The 19,082-nt window shown below is 36.5% G+C and overlaps 4 protein-coding genes across 6 annotated transcripts; 2 read left to right on the top strand and 2 right to left on the bottom strand.

Annotated features, from left to right (window-relative positions):
• Window positions 1-224: 224 nt before the first annotated feature.
• kdelr2a (KDEL endoplasmic reticulum protein retention receptor 2a) lies at window positions 225-6,218 on the bottom strand. Its single transcript, XM_079606631.1, has 5 exons — window positions 5,906-6,218; window positions 4,939-5,039; window positions 4,643-4,801; window positions 2,942-3,194; window positions 225-1,259 (listed from the first exon to the last, which is right to left on the bottom strand). Exons 1-5 carry the CDS (start codon window positions 5,994-5,996, stop codon window positions 1,225-1,227), a joined length of 639 nt encoding a protein of 212 aa, XP_079462757.1. The 5' UTR covers window positions 5,997-6,218; the 3' UTR covers window positions 225-1,224.
• A 1,549-nt stretch (window positions 6,219-7,767) lies between these two features.
• On the top strand, window positions 7,768-10,289 carry LOC306997769 (uncharacterized protein). 2 transcript variants are annotated; one of them, XM_079611245.1, is made up of 6 exons: window positions 7,768-7,952; window positions 8,324-8,656; window positions 8,738-8,835; window positions 8,993-9,046; window positions 9,445-9,525; window positions 9,737-10,289. In XM_079611245.1, the coding sequence occupies exons 1-6, from the start codon at window positions 7,904-7,906 to the stop codon at window positions 9,794-9,796; spliced, it is 675 nt and encodes a 224-aa protein (XP_079467371.1). In that variant the 5' UTR covers window positions 7,768-7,903; the 3' UTR covers window positions 9,797-10,289. The 2 variants fall into 2 exon arrangements, with proteins under 2 accessions (XP_079467371.1, XP_079467370.1); XM_079611244.1 differs by having other exon boundaries at window positions 7,793-7,952; window positions 9,445-9,552.
• A 153-nt stretch (window positions 10,290-10,442) lies between these two features.
• rps2 (ribosomal protein S2) lies at window positions 10,443-12,879 on the top strand. 2 transcript variants are annotated; one of them, XM_079611214.1, is made up of 8 exons: window positions 10,443-10,628; window positions 11,035-11,172; window positions 11,372-11,461; window positions 11,885-11,992; window positions 12,083-12,256; window positions 12,341-12,500; window positions 12,585-12,676; window positions 12,759-12,879. In XM_079611214.1, the coding sequence occupies exons 1-8, from the start codon at window positions 10,458-10,460 to the stop codon at window positions 12,837-12,839; spliced, it is 1,014 nt and encodes a 337-aa protein (XP_079467340.1). In that variant the 5' UTR covers window positions 10,443-10,457; the 3' UTR covers window positions 12,840-12,879. The 2 variants fall into 2 exon arrangements, with proteins under 2 accessions (XP_079467340.1, XP_079467341.1); XM_079611215.1 differs by having other exon boundaries at window positions 10,620-10,686.
• A 3,185-nt stretch (window positions 12,880-16,064) lies between these two features.
• ndufb10 (NADH:ubiquinone oxidoreductase subunit B10) lies at window positions 16,065-18,660 on the bottom strand. Its single transcript, XM_079611278.1, has 4 exons — window positions 18,403-18,660; window positions 16,626-16,761; window positions 16,393-16,532; window positions 16,065-16,225 (listed from the first exon to the last, which is right to left on the bottom strand). Exons 1-4 carry the CDS (start codon window positions 18,548-18,550, stop codon window positions 16,140-16,142), a joined length of 510 nt encoding a protein of 169 aa, XP_079467404.1. The 5' UTR covers window positions 18,551-18,660; the 3' UTR covers window positions 16,065-16,139.
• Window positions 18,661-19,082: the final 422 nt, after the last annotated feature.

The raw sequence follows: 19,082 nt of genomic DNA, 5'->3' as shown, positions 1-19,082 counted from the left end.
TGGAACGTTACTTTTAAAAATGTATCACAGGACTATTTAAATTGCGAAAACAAAATTGTGAATAAAAATGATGAAAACTTGGTCATAAGCACCATCAACACTAATATGGTTTACTTTTTGTATTGCAAAACATATCTATTTATTAACTTGTGTTCATAGGTAAAAATATATATTAAGAGGTGTTCGGTTTGTACTGTAATTACTGTAAAACAGTGGATTATGCCAACGGAAATTAGACAACTGACTTTAAAAAGCACCAAAGAATAACACACAAAATTGTGTCCCTTAAAATATTTATTGGAGACATGTAAAAACTAGAAAAAAATAACTGTAAACCCTAAAGGAATGATGAGAGAGGGGGAAAACATTGGGGATGTTGAACAAAGAAAAAAAACAAAAAATAGTAAGCTACAAAACTTGTATTCACTTCAATATGTGCTTTGACAGTATCCACACCACTAGATGTAATGGTCTCACCATAAATTACTGCATTTCAACAAGCTGATGTTTGCAGGAAATAACTGAATATTTAAACAACCTTGCTTTAACATCACATATCATTGATAAATGTTGACATCCTAAGTAAAATGATATGGGTCACACAAGGAGAATTGTTCCGAACGAAATATGAAACATTTTCTTATTTACAGTTGACTCGTTGCTATTGGGGCCATCAGCACAAATGCTTATGTACATAAACTGAAAGACGAATAAGGCATTTATGTGAAAAGGTGAAACCTCAATTTTCAGTGGTGGCTAAACCTCTCATTTAAGCAAAGTGTGATTTATCACATGTGGGGGAAAAAAAGAATGGGATATAATAACTTGAATTGTTGGGACACACATTTCATTTTCCCTCTTAAATCAGGAAAGAACTTATTTGACACTCTGGGAACCATTTCCAATCATGGACAAATTTACAATGACGCATTTAGTGTGTACAATGCACTGTTCAATATTCAATATTTCAATACACCTTGCATATAGAAAAGTTTTTTTCTTCTTTTTCTTTTTAATAGCAATAAAAAAAGTATTGCAAGATGCTAAAGACAGAAGAAAACGTCCTCGTTTCTGTAAGGGGATGGTTGGTGTCCAGGCGGAGAGAAATAAATCAGTGATTGAACTGGCGTTATGTGTTCTTTGTCTTGGGCATCTTGCGGTGGCATCATTGGCTTGTGCCCCTCTATAAGTCTGACGGAGACACAGCTCTCTGTTCTTTGGCACTTAGGCTGGTAGACTCAGCTTCTTTCCTTTCAGCACTGTGGCGAAGACAAAAGAAAAGCATAAAAGTGGCGTTTCATCATAAAACAAGCCAAAATCTACAAGCAAAAGCCAAACAAGTGATTAAACTGTAATGCATTAATTATCTGTCAATAAAGGGTTATTTTACAGCGTCCTTGTTACATGATACATGTAGTTATAGTAATAACTACAAATTATGCATAATTACAGGCAACTAATCTAATCCTAACCCTATAGTGCTGTTCCGCAAGTAAAAACTCCTCCATTTTCTCCATAGAGAACTTATAAACCTTTAAAAACAGCCTTACTGTGAGCTACGATGTTGTTGATCGATGGTATTTGCTTCTGTTGAAGCCGTCAGCCCACGTTATTTCATCTTAGTTTTAAAATAATCATGTTTAACAGAGGAATTCGAGGTGAAAAACTGCATTACCCATGATTTTTATGGTAAAAAAACGGCAGCTGTGGTTCCCAGAACTTTACTGTCAAAAATAGAGTTATACAATACAACGTTATTGGTTTAAGAGACTTAACTTAAAATTTACAGTAATAAACCGTATTTTATTATCTGATATAATGTGAATTTACCGTCCTATTGAAGTATTAATATCTGTTTTGTACCTTTGTAATACACTGATAACCACCAATCACAGCAGTTTTTCACCGTAAATTACACAATGAGTTGTTCTTTCACTTTTTCAAAAACTGTAAATTTAACGGTATTTTACAGTAAAATTACATGAAATGTACTATTAGATCTATCACAGTTATTTACCGTATATAGTACTTTCTGTTAACCAATTAACAGTTTTTCACTGTAGCCTTTTACCGTTAAAAATTAAGATAATTTTTTAGTGTACAGAAAATTACACCAATCAGAGAGTCGAAGGTAGCTCCGCCTACTCCCATGAAGCACTGTAAATAATGTAATCAACCTACACACTCAAATGCTGAAGTGTGTGTGTGTGTGTGTATTTTGCAATAAACTTTAAATATTTATATACATATAATCCAATATTTTAAATTAGTTTTATATTTCTCCATTGTTCAATTTGATTGTGCCGTTCGCAATGCTTCATGGGATTGTAGTTCTTTCCCTCACTAAAGCCGTGAAGTCTTGGACATTTGTATTTTTGTCAACTTGTAGCTAAATGACTTGGTTCATGGCTTATTATAACGCTTTAACAAATACTTTTTTTTAAATCCCTATGGGAGAAATAAAGGCAAAAAAAAGCTTTCGAAACTAGCACTGCTGAAAAAGGGGACGGGCACTAATGCACCCTGTTGTAAGTACACGTAGTTCATTAATATTATGCAATAATTAAATGTATAATAACACTACCAAAAACACCTTAAAATAAAGTGAAACTGAAATGACAAGAGGAATCATTCAAATCAAAGGTAAACTGTAGTTTTAAATTCTGAAGTAAAGAGAAAATCATAAAATTCAATGTTTACCACACTAACCTTTACCTTCTTAAACCACTCCGCAAAATGCTGTTTGCATCCCAGCTTACTTACATAATTGCATTTTTGAATGAAACCGGATGGGAAAACAATCGTGTTTTTGTTTTTTTGGGAATAACATCAACAACATGTATAAAGAAAGTTGATTTCATCCTGACTTTAACATCCACCCAAGCATAATTTCATTTCACAGCCACAACCCTTACATAGGTGTGAGTGCACACAAACTGACCTTTAGTGACGTAAAGGTAGAAGAAGTCACAATAGAGAATAGTCTGGACGACCCCAGCCACGATGGCAATCATGTCAAAGAAGCCCTCGAAGTAGAACCTCCAGATCCAGTTGAAGAGGTAGAGGGCGCGATAGACCCCCAGACAGAACAGATAGTGGGTAGTGATGGTCTCCGCCTCGCCCGTCTTGCTAATCATAAAGAGCTGAGGCAGGATGGCCACCGACTCCAGGTAGATGGAAAAGGTCCAAAGAATCTGCCATGAAGATATTTTGAGCAAAGTTTTATTTACAAAAAAAAAAAAAAAAAAAACTCTTTACATTTCTAAACGGCACAAAACTTTATTTTAATCCTTAAGGCAGCTGGGGAAAAAAACCCTCTAAATTATTTGTAATATACTGATAACTTAACGTGCAGTGTATAATTTTTAGCGGCATCTAGTGGCGAATTTCAACCAACAGAAGTTACGGTGGCCGACAGGAAAATATGTCGTCGTCTGAGACAGCAGAGAGTAGCCAGTTAAGCAATGAGGTTTCTCTACAAACATAAATAAAAAAATTAGGTTTACTTAATTATTCAGTAAAACGATATGTTATTGCGAATATTATTGTTACTAGTTCATTGTGTCAGTATTTAATTCGCTGACTTTAGCTAGCTCGAAGAACAACATAGTGACGAAACGCGTTTGTCCGTTCAGGACTACTGTAGAAACATGTCGGCGCATTTCAAATGCAAGGGGACCCGCGGTGTGTGTAGAAATGGCCTCATTCTAAGGTAATAAAAACATAACGGTTCGTTAAGTAAGGTCTTTATACACCACTGAAAGCATAGTTATGTATATGATATTGCATTTCTGTCAACATATCCTCCTAAATATTACACAATGCACCTTTAATGTTTATAAATTGTTTTATTTTGATATTTATTTTATTTCAAGTTATTTTGTTTTAATTTAATGTGTGTGTGTGTGTGTGTATATATATATATATATATATATATATATATATATAACAAATACATATTTTATGAGAGAAAATTTGTTTACAATAGGCTATTAGGTTTGAACTCATTGGTCAGTTGATTTGAATAAATATGTCTATGTTAACGCCTAAAGGGGACCTATTATGCAAAATTAATTTGTATAAGGTGTTTCAACACAGATGTGCGTCTACGGTGTGTAAACAACAAGCCCACATTATTATAGTTTATCGGAGTTGTTTTACGGATAGTTTACCAGTTTATTAAGCACCCACTAAAAAGGTCTGTATATATTTGTTTACTGTTATATTATATACATTTGTTAGAGCGAGTTTATGGATAAGACTTTAATGCGCACTACTGTTTTATTAAGCTCTTACAGTGACTTTCTGGAGTGAAAACGGACGCTTCATCATTTGCATGATGTAAAATAAACTTCATACAACTCAATCAATCATTTTTTGGCCATCAATCGGATGGGGTCCACTACAACAAGCTTGTACTAATAGTGGATAAAAGCAAGATGACAGCATAAGTTATGACTGTAATTAAACTAAACTATTACTAAACTACCTGTTCTATCTCCATGCAGCATATATGCTCTGGCTCTGTAGGCTGAACACTGTAGACTAGTCTTATTTTTTTTATTATTGTGATTACATGATAATGATTGATTCATCAATGGTTCATTATTAGCAAATGTGCAGTGAAGAGTCTAATAATCACCTCCAACGGAGAGAAGTCGTGGTTGACCAGAAAGGCGAGACCTCCCACTGGAACCACAAGAAACTCCACTCTGAAAGTGTCATGGTTTCCATCATAGGTTGCCCTGAACTTTGCGTAGATCAGGTAGACAGTGGCATAGGCACAGCCAACGTAGATGATCTGTTTTAACAGAACAGAAGCACACAGCTGATTAACAGTGCACATATAAACACACTCAACTGTTTACTTGGATGTGGCAATTTAAGATTGGCAAATGTATTGATGTGTGCATGTAAAAGTTCACTCTATGCGTTTACCTTCATGCTAGAGTTGTAAAGAGAAATGAAGGATGTCAGGAGATCCAGGTACCGTGTGGTGAACACCAAGGCGAAGAGTATCTGGCTCTTCCCAGAGATACCTGGGGATTAAAACACTTACACTCAGACAACTACTTAAAAGCAAATAAGAGCACACAACAGCTGTTTTTCTGAATACTGAAAGGGTCAAAAGGGTTGCATCTAGGTTATCTAGGGACTAAAAGAAAGATGACCATATATCTAGACTATCCAGGAGACCCATCCTTGCAAAGCCCACACAAAACAATATGCACTGCCACGTCAAGGCAAGGAATGCAATGCACTTCAGGAAGGTAAGGCAAATAATAGGAGGGCGAAATTAAGATGTATGACTTCAACTATATAAAAAGCATTTATTTGATTCTCACAATTCAAGATATGAAGATGCAACTTGTCCTCTATATGGTAAAACGGTATATATATATATATATATATATATATATATATATATATATATATATATATACATATATATGTACATTTATGTGTATGTATATATATATATATATATATATATATATATAACAGCAGTTAGTTAGTAGGCCTTTTGACCAGCTAACGTTAATTTAGCCACTTTACTGAGAACAAGGCTGTCATGTAGTCTGTACCTTCAAATATATATAAGCAAACATTAGCGTCACAACATGTTATATACACAATACAGATCTGCCCATTCAAACCCAAATTGAATTTTAATTAAACAAAAACAATCTAGACCAGTTGCTTTCAGGTCAAGCTACACCACTAAGTTAGCTTGCATGCTACACAAATTACTTCATTTTATGCGTCATGCGATAATACTAAATCACAAAGACTTTTCCGGACAGCTCAACCCAGTTTAAAGTCTTTCCTATCTTTGATAAACAAGCGTATTAAGTATGAAATGAATGAGAAAAGTATAACGTTATTTCGTGTGAGTTTAGCTCACCTGCGCAGGACCTGGTCTTCCATATCTTGAGCAGCAGGATGATGATGGCAGCTAGATGAGACAGATCTCCGGTCAGCCTAAAGATATTCATGATGATTTTACCTCTCTGGCTGCTTTTAGTGGCGTTGAAGAGAACTCAGGGTGAATGAAGTAATTGCGAACCGGCTGAGTGCCGATCTCCAGCAGAGCATTCCTCCACGAAATATGGCGAATGAGCGGCGACGTGGCCGGTGGACGTGACGTGGCCAACAGCAAAATCGCAATGAATGCTGGGAGTAGTAGTTGATGCGGCAAACGACCCTAACCGCGCCCCGCCCTTACATAAATTACCTTGCTTATGTATTATTATTATTAATCATAATATTTGGGATTTCTTTCTGACATATAAGAACATTTCTGTCATTTTAATTTCTGTTTTTTTTGTGTGTGATAAAAGATTTCTGTTTTTGTGTTTTTTTTGTGTACCGGTATATGATTGACTGAACACGAAATCTAGGGGGAGGAGTTGGATCCTAAACCTACCCATCTCCATCCCCTGATCCCTAAACCCACCCCTAAACCTACACCTAAACACCACATGCCTAGTTCAGACTACACCATTTTTAAAGTTGGCAGATCGCTGTGCTGTTTTACGGAGCCCCAAGGGACATGGTGGTGGGGAAAAAGTATGGGAGGAAAAAAAAAATCAAAGCTTTTGCGTTCTGTCGCAAATATATTTGCGTTCTCTCACAAAACCTTTGCATTTTTTCACCTCGCAAAATCTTTCTATTTAATTTCCTACTGGCAGTGAGTGTTTCATGCACCGTAGCCTATAGCCTTGGAGCGGTTCTTGGTGTTTTATTTTGAACAAAATATGGTCAGTGCGAGTACACCGGTAAAGTGATGCATTACATTAGTAATTTGCACATTAATATTTAAGTAATAGACATTACTTTTCATTTGAATAAATTTGCTAAAATTCTCTCTTCTATAGCCTAACGTCATTTAGACAAGCGCTCTCATGTGTGCAGAAAGAAAAAAGTAACATTACTTTAAATTTTCAAAAAAGAGAGAGTTGTACAGTAATATTAAGCAATCTTTTGTATCTTCATACATAGCTCTAGGGGTTAGGAAATATTCTAAGTGCTCAGAATATAATAATATTATTAATGTGTTTTTGAAAGAAAACAAAGGTGTATGTTATATAAGCTGTGTTGTTGAACGCATTACTGATTTAAAGGGGAGGTATAGGCTAATGCCCTTTTTACAAGATGTAAAATAAGTATCTGATGTCCCCTGTATGTGTGTTTGTGAAGTTTTGGCTCAAAATACTCCACAGATATTTTTATATAGCTTGTTAAAATTGTCACTTTTTGAGGGTGAGCAAAAACGTACCGTTTTTGTGTCTGTCCCTTTAAATGCAAATGAGCTGCTGCTCCCGGCACAGGGGGCGGAGCTACAATAGTTTGTGTCCTTTAAAGGGACACTAAGTATCTTTTTAGGTATTTTATTATCTAAAATCAATATTTTTATTCATAAATATGTCCTCAATGGTGTACAAATACCTCGGCCAATTATCTGACTTATCCTTATAAATGAAGAATTTATTATCTTTATATACATGGGCCGGGTAGGTCCACGGAGGCTTCCCATAGACAGTATATAAACTGGACACAGCGACCCCACAGGCTATGTAAGATATGCCAGTTGCTTCAGTTAAAACAGCTCAAACATGCATTTTAGTACGGGACTAGACTTAGCCTTGTCTGTGAAACCGAGGGTAAAAGTTCAAACACAACAGAACGTGACAATTACTCACATGTCACTATAAGCTGTGGTGTGACAAGAACAAGAAGTCTCGCACAAGGAAGGAAGAACTGAGGGGATGGGTCTGTCACTTCTCATTTCTACAAGTCATTTCTGGTTTTATTTCTCAGACATGAGACCTTTGTTCGGATGACTAACTAATTGAAAAACAATTGGAGAGATACAGGAGCCATAAACAACTGTGACATCAACATGAACTCTGGTTTCCTCTTCACTTTCGCATTTCTTGTTTTGAGCTTAGGTGAGCAGAGATTAAATGTATCTAATGTTATACTACACTCTTAAAAAATAAAATAGTTCCAAAAGGGCTTTTCATAGTGATGTCATAGTGATGCCATTTTGGATTCACCAAAAAAAAAATCTATTTTTTTTCTTAGTGTGAAGAATATTTGAGTAATCTAAAGAACCTTTCTTCATTTTAAAGAATCTTTGGTGTAATGCAAGTTCCCATGAATGTTAAAAGTGACCTATTGATGCCAATAACCTTTATTTTTAGGAGTGTACTTGATGAAAAAAATCTTTTTTAGTTGGGAAACTTGAAATATTAATAATATGAATTATCAGCAATTAAATGTATTCAATTTAATAAAACAATATTCTGAATTTCCACAGTCAGAGGATGTATGGTAGATGTCCAACAGCCAACGATGCTCATGAGAAAAAAAGAGCAACAGTCTGTCTCTATTCCCTGCTCTGTCAATATATCCAGCTGTGGACCACACACACATCTTCAAATCTCTTGGTATGTGTTCCGGAACGACTCTCACCACCAGATTGATTTGCCGAGCCAGTCGCTGAAGTACGAACTGGAGCATCATGATCTGAAAATCAGCTCTTTGTCAAAAGCAGACTGTGGAGTGTATTACTGTGCAGCGGCTCTGGAAGTGACTCAGTCGGACGCAGGGGCGCAGGCAATCGGACAGGGAACCCCTTTGAAAGTGTCAGGTAAGCACTAGCAGAAGGTTCAGCACGACCCCATCAGACCCTTCTAATGTGTTACTCATATCATTCTTGTTTTGTATCCAGAGATGGGCTTAAACGTCCCTCAAACGCTGCTTTTGACACTGCTTGTCCTGATGAGTGTCTACAGCCTCCTCGTCCTGGGCATCCTCATCTGCATTAAGGTACAATGTTAAAGTTATACAGCACATTTAGAAAGTAATGCCGTTATAATGCTGTTAAACAAGCATTTTAATGCTCCGAATTTTACATTCTCAAAGTACTTTTTCAGAATGTTTAATGCAATTTAAATAATGTAAATGTTTTTTTTTTAATCGACAGACTGGACAATTCAACTCCGTTTTTAAAAGAAGATGGAGTAAAACTAATAAAAAGGTATTGTTTGACCCTTATGTATACACAATAGCAAAACATATACACTACAACTTAAAAATTTGGGGCGGAAATAATTGTTTTATGTTTTTGAAAAAAGTCTATTATGCTCACCAAGCTCCATTTATTTGATCACATATCATAGAGTAAAAACTAAAGTCCCTTTCAAGTCTGTTCACTCGCTACATTTGCTAATTCAGACCAATCCAGTCTTTAGTGTCACATGATCCTTCAGAAATCATTCTAATATGATGATTGGATGCTCAAGAAACATTTATTATACATTTTAAAAACAGTTGTGCTGCTTCATATTTTTGTGGAAACCATAAAAAAGAAATCCAACCCCAAACTTTTGAACGGTATAGAGTACATGTTATTGTCAAAAGTGTGGATGTTTTCAGGAGGAAGCTGCTAGCCAAGTGGTTTTCAGTGGAGTGGTGCAAGAACTGTGCAAGAGGAACTTAAGTGGTGACAAATTTCAGGCACGCTACAACGTTTACCAAGACAAGGTTTTTTTTACTATTCTTTTATGACACACATGCATATATATATATATATATATATATATATATATATTTAGCAAATTAATAATAACTTGTATTATTGTATCCTTGTGGATTTTTAAGACTGAAATTGCTGTCATATTACTGTACCAAAACGTCTTGTTATATATATTTTCAATCTTCCCCACAGTCTAAAGATCTTCAAAATACGACCCATTGTGAAGATATTTACCAAAATCTTGATGAGTAAAAGAAAAGAAAAGCCCTAATCCATGCATGTCCTGCTGATCTAAAACCTGCAGCTTCCTGCAAACCTGCAAGCTATCATTTTGGGGAAAGTGGTTTCTCCCAGAATTGTGATGTTTTGACGACCTTCTTCGTGTTTTGCATTTACAGTAATGTGAGCCCTCTTGCTATGTCAATTAAACTGTATTAATAGTGACAAGGTGAATTGAGTAAACGTTGAAATAATAAAAACATTTATATTACAAGTTTTGTGAAATGCTGTTTACATTTGCAAATGAGGCATTATCTAATTAAATATGCACTAATTTGCATACATTTACAAGACAGAAATCTGACCATTGGATAAGGCCAGGCTCAAAATTAATGTTGGTTGACATTCTTTACAGTGTATTATCACTCAATAAATCAGAAAATACTGCCAACAGCCAGGCAAAATTAATTTTTTACCCTGTTTTTATGAATAAAATGATGAAACCTGGCAAACAAACCCCAAAACCTTCAGAATATAGATGGGAATGAAAACTGGAAAGTTTTATATAGCATATTTAAGTGCCACTCAAGTGGATCATTCTGGAGATAAACATTGTTGTTATTTTCGGTTTACTTTTACCAACAATTAACAATCCAATTCTTAACATACATATGTATTTCTCATAATCTTTAATATGGTCATCATTACTTGTGACTGGCCTATATATGCTATTTGCTCGAGCGACCATCTCTTGACAGATCTCTCGAGTGACTGCCAGTGCCAAATTGAAATCTCGCGAGGTCTCCACTTGAATAAATACTCCTCGAACTCTCGTGCGGCCTTCTTCTTCCTGAATACACATCACGTAAGTCATCACGGGTGCTCGTCGCTGCACAACAGAATCTGCTTTTATCTCCGCAATCGTAAAACAAAAACTTTACATTTGTATAGAGAACATATGTGTACTGTTTGCTTAGGATGCGATAGCAAAATGAGTCTTATGAATTGACCAGAAATATTATTTTAGAGCAGTTCATATTAGATGGTCTCAAAATGGCGGAGAACTGGTGTAGCTAGTCATTTAGTTTTAATATGCGTTCTTGTGTTATATGATTCCTGTTGATTACATAATTATGTATACGGAGTTACGGATATAATGGCTCATATGTGTGTAATCAAGTGGATTGTAATGTATGTGCGTTTATTCTTGACACGTGTCTCGCATTAAGCGTCGCTTGTATAATTAACGGAAATGTATTTATTGTTTGTAGCAAATGGCGGACGACGCCGGTGGTAGAGGAGGTTTTCGCGGAGGTTTCGGCGCTGGCGGCCGGGGTCGCGGTCGTGGTCGCGGCAGAGGCCGTGGAAGAGGCCGCGGTGCCCGGGGAGGCAAATCTGAGGATAAAGAGGTAAAGCATCACCTTACTCCTACTCTAACTGTCATGAATTGGCATGTATAAATGTTTTGCCAAAGGTATTTTTAAATGCAATGCATGTATTCTGTATTTATTTTCGCGGTACCGCATGGTCTTTATTCCTCATGTCAGTGGTATACCTGTAGCTTCCGTTTCTGTATGTTTATGAATAATTAATTTCCGTTTCATATAGTGGGTGCCTGTGACCAAACTTGGTCGTCTGGTGAAGGATATGAAGATCAAGACCCTGGAGGAAATCTATCTGTATTCTCTGCCAATCAAGGTACTAAAGTTGACATGAAAGTAAAATTCACCTGTTTTTATTTTTCAAAACTCCTGTTATCGAGCTTGGAAGTGAAAACTTCATCTGCACATGTTAAGTTTTTTTTTTTTGTTGTATGGTTGAATCAATATCATTCAAAATGCGTAAGACTTTTTGTCTTTGAAACACAAATTAAGATATTTTTGAATGTTTTGGGTGAACAGACTTTCAATGGAGGGTCTGAGATTTCTTAAATTATTGAATTACAAGAAATTGTGTAGAATCAATCCCCATCATGTGTTTTTCAATCCATTATACTCTGATGTACATTACAATATGGAAGAAAAGATATGTTGCTGCTTTAGTTTCATGACTTAAGACCTCCACTAAGTGACGTAAAAATGCTCAGCTGGTTGTGAAACTAAATACTTTTCTCTCCTGTAGGAGTCTGAGATCATTGACTTCTTCCTGGGCACAGCACTGAAAGATGAGGTTCTGAAGATCATGCCCGTCCAGAAACAGACCAGGGCTGGTCAGCGCACCAGGTTTAAGGTGACTTGCTTCTGCGGGAGTGTTCAATACTAGTCTGATGATTCACTTCTTACAACTGGTTCATAATCGCTCATGATTCTCAATCTTTAGGCCTTTGTCGCTATTGGTGACTACAATGGCCACGTTGGTCTAGGAGTGAAGTGCTCCAAAGAGGTAGCCACAGCTATCCGTGGAGCCATCATCCTGGCCAAACTCTCCATCATTCCCGTCAGAAGAGGATACTGGGGTAACAAGATCGGAAAACCACATACAGTGCCGTGCAAGGTGAGACTTCAAAGTTGTTTTAGGTTTTATTTGGTTTGGTTTGAATTAGAGCTTGTTTATTATTGACTGAATGTGTTTGGTTAGGTGACCGGTCGCTGTGGTTCAGTCCTGGTGCGTCTCATTCCCGCTCCCCGTGGTACCGGCATTGTGTCTGCTCCCGTGCCCAAGAAACTGCTGATGATGGCTGGTATTGATGACTGCTACACATCTGCCAGGGGCTGCACCGCCACTCTGGGCAACTTTGGTAAGGGGCTTGTTTGAAAAAGTTTCAGGATACAACTGTCCATGCTTGGGTATTTCAAGTTTAAAAACTCCTCTTTCATTACAGCCAAGGCCACCTTCGATGCGATCTCAAAGACTTACAGCTACCTGACCCCTGATCTCTGGAAGGAAACCGTGTTTGCCAAGTCTCCTTACCAGGTAATGCATGCATTTCCAGACGTTATTCTATTTCACAAATGCAATGGTGTCGTTTGAAACTAAAGTGTCTCCTTTGTTTCAGGAATTCACTGATCATCTGGCCAAGACTCACACCAGGGTCTCTGTTCAGAGGACTCAGGGAGCTGTTCCGGCACCCTCCTAAATTTTGTACAATGGATTGAAATAAAAGTCCAGAAAGTGAACATCTTTTGAGTCTTGTGTTCTGTTTGACGATTGTTTCCGATCTGCATACAAAAAACTGTCCCCAAAAAAAGTTACATTTCTCAGGTAATTTAAGTGGTTTAAAATAGGGATGCACCGATATGAAAATTGACTGATATTTCTTTATAATTCCGATATATATAAATCCAAGTTTTTATGTAATTTGAGAGCCTGATTACAAAATCAAGTTTCTCCATTTAAAGCCTTCCAGGCACAGCATATTTTTCTATGTCTTATGACAGACTTGCGCTGCACATTTTATTAATGATTTTAACATCTATATAAAATTAAAAATGAACAAATAACGTATGACACGATGTGTTGGCTGATATCATGCATCCCTAGTTTAAAATTAAAGATGCATGCTATATTTTGATCATCATGGCTGAAGGGCTTCAAGCACCCTGTCTAATAATGGCACTTTTATTACTAACATGGGAAACATTTTAAGCTAAATTCATTAAATTCCTAGAATATGTAATAGTCATTGGCATGCAAACTAATTTTAAACTAGTTGGCATTAATCAGTGCTATGCACTTGGTCATGCTGTTGCCATAGGGTGTTCTCAATTCTCAAATTGATGCTTGTTTACTTGCTCTGTTTTCCAGTCTGTGACCCTAGTAGGATCTGTATTGAGCTGACCCTACCCTCACTACAGTGCCTACTAGGGTCACAGAATTTGGCACTGCACTGTAAACCGATCACAGGAAGCCATCTTGAAGGACATCAATTATCTTAATTCGCCCTATGCATTCTTGTGAAATGGAAGTATTACATTTCTTTTGAAAACGTCTCCCCTCAAACTTTTTAACATCTGATCCTGTATATATATCTTAAGTGTATTGACAGACTGTCATAACGTGTCCCGTGAAGGTCAAGGGGAGGTGGTAGATAGGCTCAGGACTCAGACATCATCCAAAGAGGATTTTTATTAAATGCCAGTGGACAAGAAGGGGTGAACATATTCACAGTGATGTCTCAAATAAAAATAAAAAATTACAAAATTAAACAAAAATAAATATACACTTAACTCAGTGCAAACTTTGATGTATCAACCAAAGGAAAAACAAATTGCTACAGGCAGCATAATCTTCAGGAGTACATTCAGCAATATGACCACATCTTTACCTCCCAAGGTTCAGTTTAGACTGTCTTATATAGCCTAGGACAGGCTCATTACCCTCAAGACCGTACCAACTGCAGGGGCATCAATACAAAACCTTTGTAGCAAAATAACTTCCAAGAATAACTTCCAACAATAATTTAAATAAACTCATTCAGCAACTTAAACTACATGTAAACACCATAAGGCATTTCCCCATGCCTACATTACCAAGGGTTAAGTCCCATTCCCTATTATTAGAGATGGTTTGCCCCAACACAAGAAAAGGGAAAGCTGTGGTCCCGCCCCCTCCTTTGAGGAGTCACAGGAACAGGAAATGGTGAGTAGACAACATGTGGGGTAACAGTTTGCCATGTGGCAATAACTACAGATTTGAAATAATAAAAACCAAAACGTATAACTACAAACTTGTCTCTGTGTGGTTAATGAGAAAACCAAAGGAAAACTATAGTAGACATAACATGTTGTGATGACCGCTGATATGTGCACCTATCTGCAATCAACTCAAACAGCATATCTTAAACGTATTATAAATTAATGTTATAGAATAATGAACCTAAGGGACTGCACCATAGTCAACAAACACAAAACCATAAATAACAAATGTAAAGAAACATAAGCCCATAAACAGTTTGTAATGACTTTGGCAGTGATGACGTCATCCTAGTACCCGTCATCACACAGACTTACAGATTTTAAAGTCGACATTTCTTATTTTAACGGAATATTACAGTATTTTTTAAGTGATTTATTAGTGCACTTTTTTTTTTTTTTATAAATTCATAACTCCCTCTTGCAGTGTCATCTCTTCTCTGATCACGTGTTTACGGGCGTGAGGGCGGGATCCACCTGTCAGTCACATAAGAATGACCAATAGCAGACCAATAGCAAACCACAGTCATCCAATCAACTCCCCATGGACAAAGTCAAGTCCCACTCTACATTTTTTTTCTTGTTCTCGGATATATGTCACAGTAAAGAAAAGAAGACTATTGCCAGTGTTGGGGAAAGTAACGTTTAAAAGTAATTTGAAACAATATTGCAATTTGCACTACTCTCTAAAAAACGAATTGGGTTTGTTTACTTGTTAAAGAAAGTAATGCGTTTCCGTTACTTTTCCTCACCTGTGCTGGGCTTGCTTGTTTGTTCAATAACAATAAAAAAAGTTATATTTTGGCAAATATAAAGGCCCTAAAAGCGAAATGAATAAGCCTCAGGCTAAAGGAAATACTAATTCATGCCTGTACAGTAGACTAGAGGTCGCAGCTCAAACAAACCTTTCAGCTGTGCTGCCATTCTGGATTACAGAAGAATACGACGCTGGAGTTTAATACACTTACTTCAGTAATAAAATAAAAAAACACAACTGTGCTGTTTATCTAAAGTCATTTTGCTTATTAGTATGGTTAAATTGGATCATCGAAGGTCAGCAGCAAATACATTGGCTAATAAAGTGAGATTAAATACATAAAGTACATTTGTGTAGATTTAATTATAGCAGGTTTGCGTAATATTCTGAGTTTGCATTTCACTGGTTTTCTTAATTTTGAGGAAAACTGAATGTGTTTTTGTGCAAGTGAGATGAGTAAATGGCTGCTCACATTAGTCTAGCTAGCACTACAACAAGCATCATGTTCACCCAAGCGCACACAACACCTCTGCAATAATAAAGCTGTCAGGCAATACATGGGAAAACAAAGTAACTTGCCTTCCTTATTTGAAAAGTCATTAACATATTTTGTTGTAAATTTAAAGTAATGTGTTACTTTAAAAAAGTAATCAGATTATGTAACTCGCATTTGTGTTATTATCCCCAACACTGACTATTTCAACCTCCGTTTCATACCGACACTATCCAGCAAATAGCATATACCGGTAAGCACCGATACATACAGTACATGAAATAAACTGTAATCTGATTTTTAAAATGTAGGAAATGTCTATACAAAACCAACAACACAACTGATATTGAATAGAAGGGTAAGCAAGATATAAGGTAACTGACACTGGCAGGATTTTATTAAATAACAGCTACTCAGAAGTCACTTTCCAATAAACTTTATTTTACACTTTGATACACAGGTAAGAGAGAGACGGACATAGAAAAGTTGAAGGACTTATGCCTTCTGTGTCTCTGCCATCATCCTCTCCTTCTGTTTCATCAAACACTTTCGTCCGCTGCCGTACGCGCCGAGGTCCGCGTCTAGAAGAAATAATGAAGGTTAACAGCCGGAATACTAATTCCTGTACATAGCTTTGGTTCCATTGTCAATTGAAAAGTCGTTTTTAGACAACACCTATTACAACTGGGCTTGTCCCACTCCCATTGTGTTATATATTGACCACTGCTGATCTTGACAGAATACTCACAGCGGGACTGAAAGGCCTTGGTCACTTGATCAAACTGCGTCAGTTCTGTGTTACAGTTCTGCATGTAACTGTGACCCTCGCGCTGCTGGCAGGCCCGAAGACGATCCTTGATCACCTTCACGATCTCCTGATCCACCTTACTGCAGACAAAATTCAAAGAAAAAGATAGCGATTGTGTTCAAAAATAGAGATATATGAACAATAGTACTACTGTGCTTCTTTGATGAACATACAAGTCTCTCCTCCACTGCATCTCAGCCTCATAATAGCACAGATAATCTCCTTCCCGGCATTCAGTCAGCTCAGGAACACGGCGAAACTTCTGATGGTAGTATTTGGACTTATCGCCCTGGATGCCTTCGATAATACCTGGTAGAGCAAACAAAACAAAAAAAACAGGAGGACAGTAAAATAAGGATCAAGAATTACAAGCCAAGTAGATTTTAGGGTGTGTTCACACTTGTAGTTTGGTTCGCATGGTCTGGACCAAAAAAAGTAGTCCTGTTCCGCTTAGTGTTCACATTGGCATTTTAACACCGGGCCTAAAGGCATAGGGATATGTTCACAACCTGATTGGTCGGCTTATATTGCGTATATTTCATGACGCAACTTACCGAACATTCAAAACAATGCTGTGTGTGTAAAGGAGTCAAAACTGCAGCAGGAATCCCTTTGTCACACACACAAAAGAAGATCTGCTTCTGTTCTGATGCCTGTACTGAACTGTGATGGGCAACATCACGACTATAACAACAACAACAAAAAACAGGTATTCTTGAGCATTCTGTCCTTGTGACATTGCGTTTACAGTTTTTGGTTAGATGTCTTTGGTCCGTGTTGTTCATATTTCAGTTGTTCAGTGTTCAGAGTTTGTTTGGAAACAGAGCGAGACCCATCTCTTCAGCGCTTGTTTGTTGCGCACCAGGGGTTCAGATGGCAGCGTTCACACTTATTCAAATGAACCGCACTAACAGAGCAATTGCAACAGAGTTAATTTCCAACCAAACATATCTTTGTCCTCCATACAATTTGCACTGCAGAATATTTCAATATATACTTGTATTTGACTGAAAGGAAGGACAATAAACAAAACTGAAACTAAACCAAAATGCATTGAATTGTTATTGTAAAAACCAAACAACCAATGAAGAAAAGGGAAAGAAAATCATAGTTTCATGAGAATTAAAATTGACCCGCATTTTTCATGGTTGAAGGCGGCTACACAGACCCAAAATACAAACGTAATTTTTTTTATGTCCGTTTTAAAGTTACGCTTTAAGGGTATTTACAATCTGCATTGCTTTGTATAAACTGCATTAAAGTAATACATTATTATTCCTTCATGCATGTTAATATTGCTGGGAAGCGGACCCTGGTGATCTTGTTAACCTGGTGAACCCATGATCTTGGTGTTGCCAGCACCATACTCTATTGTTTGAACTTCGGGATAACACAGAATAAGTGCTTTTTGACATTTCATTTGTAAAAAAAATGTTTTATTATTTTTTTATGTTTAAAATAGTTGCAATACTGTTTATAATATTCATAATTTGAGCCAAATGTTTTGGTCACACTTTAGATTAAGGTCCAATTCTCACAATTAACTAACTATTAACTACGACTATAGCCTCAATAAAACCCTGCTTATTAATAGTTAGTAAGGTAGTTGCTAAATTTAGGTATTGGGTTGGATTAGGGGGTGTAGAATGTGTTCATGCAGAATAAGGCATTAATATGTTATCTGTATAGAATGACATTATATAGATCAGTGGCTTTAAGTACTAAAAACAGCCAATATCCTAGTAATATGCATGCTAATAAATAAGCAACTGACGTTAGTTAATAGTGAGAATTGGACCCTAAACTAGATCGATCGATAGATAGATAGATAGATCAGTTCACCATAACATACACACATGCATGTTCAGAATGTGCTTTTTACACTACAAAGGCGACTATATGTGAAACTGGATGAATAAGAAGATGTAAACAGTCTCAAATGCACGTCACCTCTGAATGTGGACACTGGCACATCCACCGAGTAGTAGAAGAGCTTAGACAGTATTACAGCTGGATTCGGCAGAGTAGTTTGTTTATCCACCGCTGGAGTCTGGCGGGGAGGCACTGGATACACATCTTTGTCGTGATCCTCCGGCATTTTCGACCATTAATTGGAATGGAAATTTCAAAAACCCTTTAATCGACCTTAAGCGCCCGTCTCTCAGTGCGCATGCGCGGTTCACAAAACATGGCGAGAAAGGTCACCGAGCTACGATTAATAAACTGACTGGAAATTATTTTTTATTTTATTTTTATATAATTTCTATTTAGAAACACGAAACTAATGTTATTAATCTGTATAAAATTGCCAATTTATTTCTCCCCGTATACGTTTCGTATAAACTGCCAGGTTGAAGGTGAAAGGTTATACACGTAATTATTATTTTCTACCAATAGATGTCGTCGTTTTACTACTTCACAATATATATATATATATATATATATATATATATATATATATATATATATATATATATATATATATATATATATATATATATATATATATATATATATTTTATGCATTGAGACATTAATACATACATTTCACAATTGTAAAACTACAACAAAGTCAAATACAATATGTCTAAATAGAAAAAAAGTGATTTATAAATATTATTAAGTAATTT

Source organism: Phoxinus phoxinus, assembly GCF_949152265.1.
Source record: "Phoxinus phoxinus genome assembly, chromosome: 1".
Classification (NCBI taxonomy): Eukaryota; Metazoa; Chordata; class Actinopteri; order Cypriniformes; family Leuciscidae; genus Phoxinus; species Phoxinus phoxinus.
The sequence above is the reverse complement of the archived record's forward strand: the minus strand, read 5'-3'. Positions and strand labels throughout refer to the sequence as shown.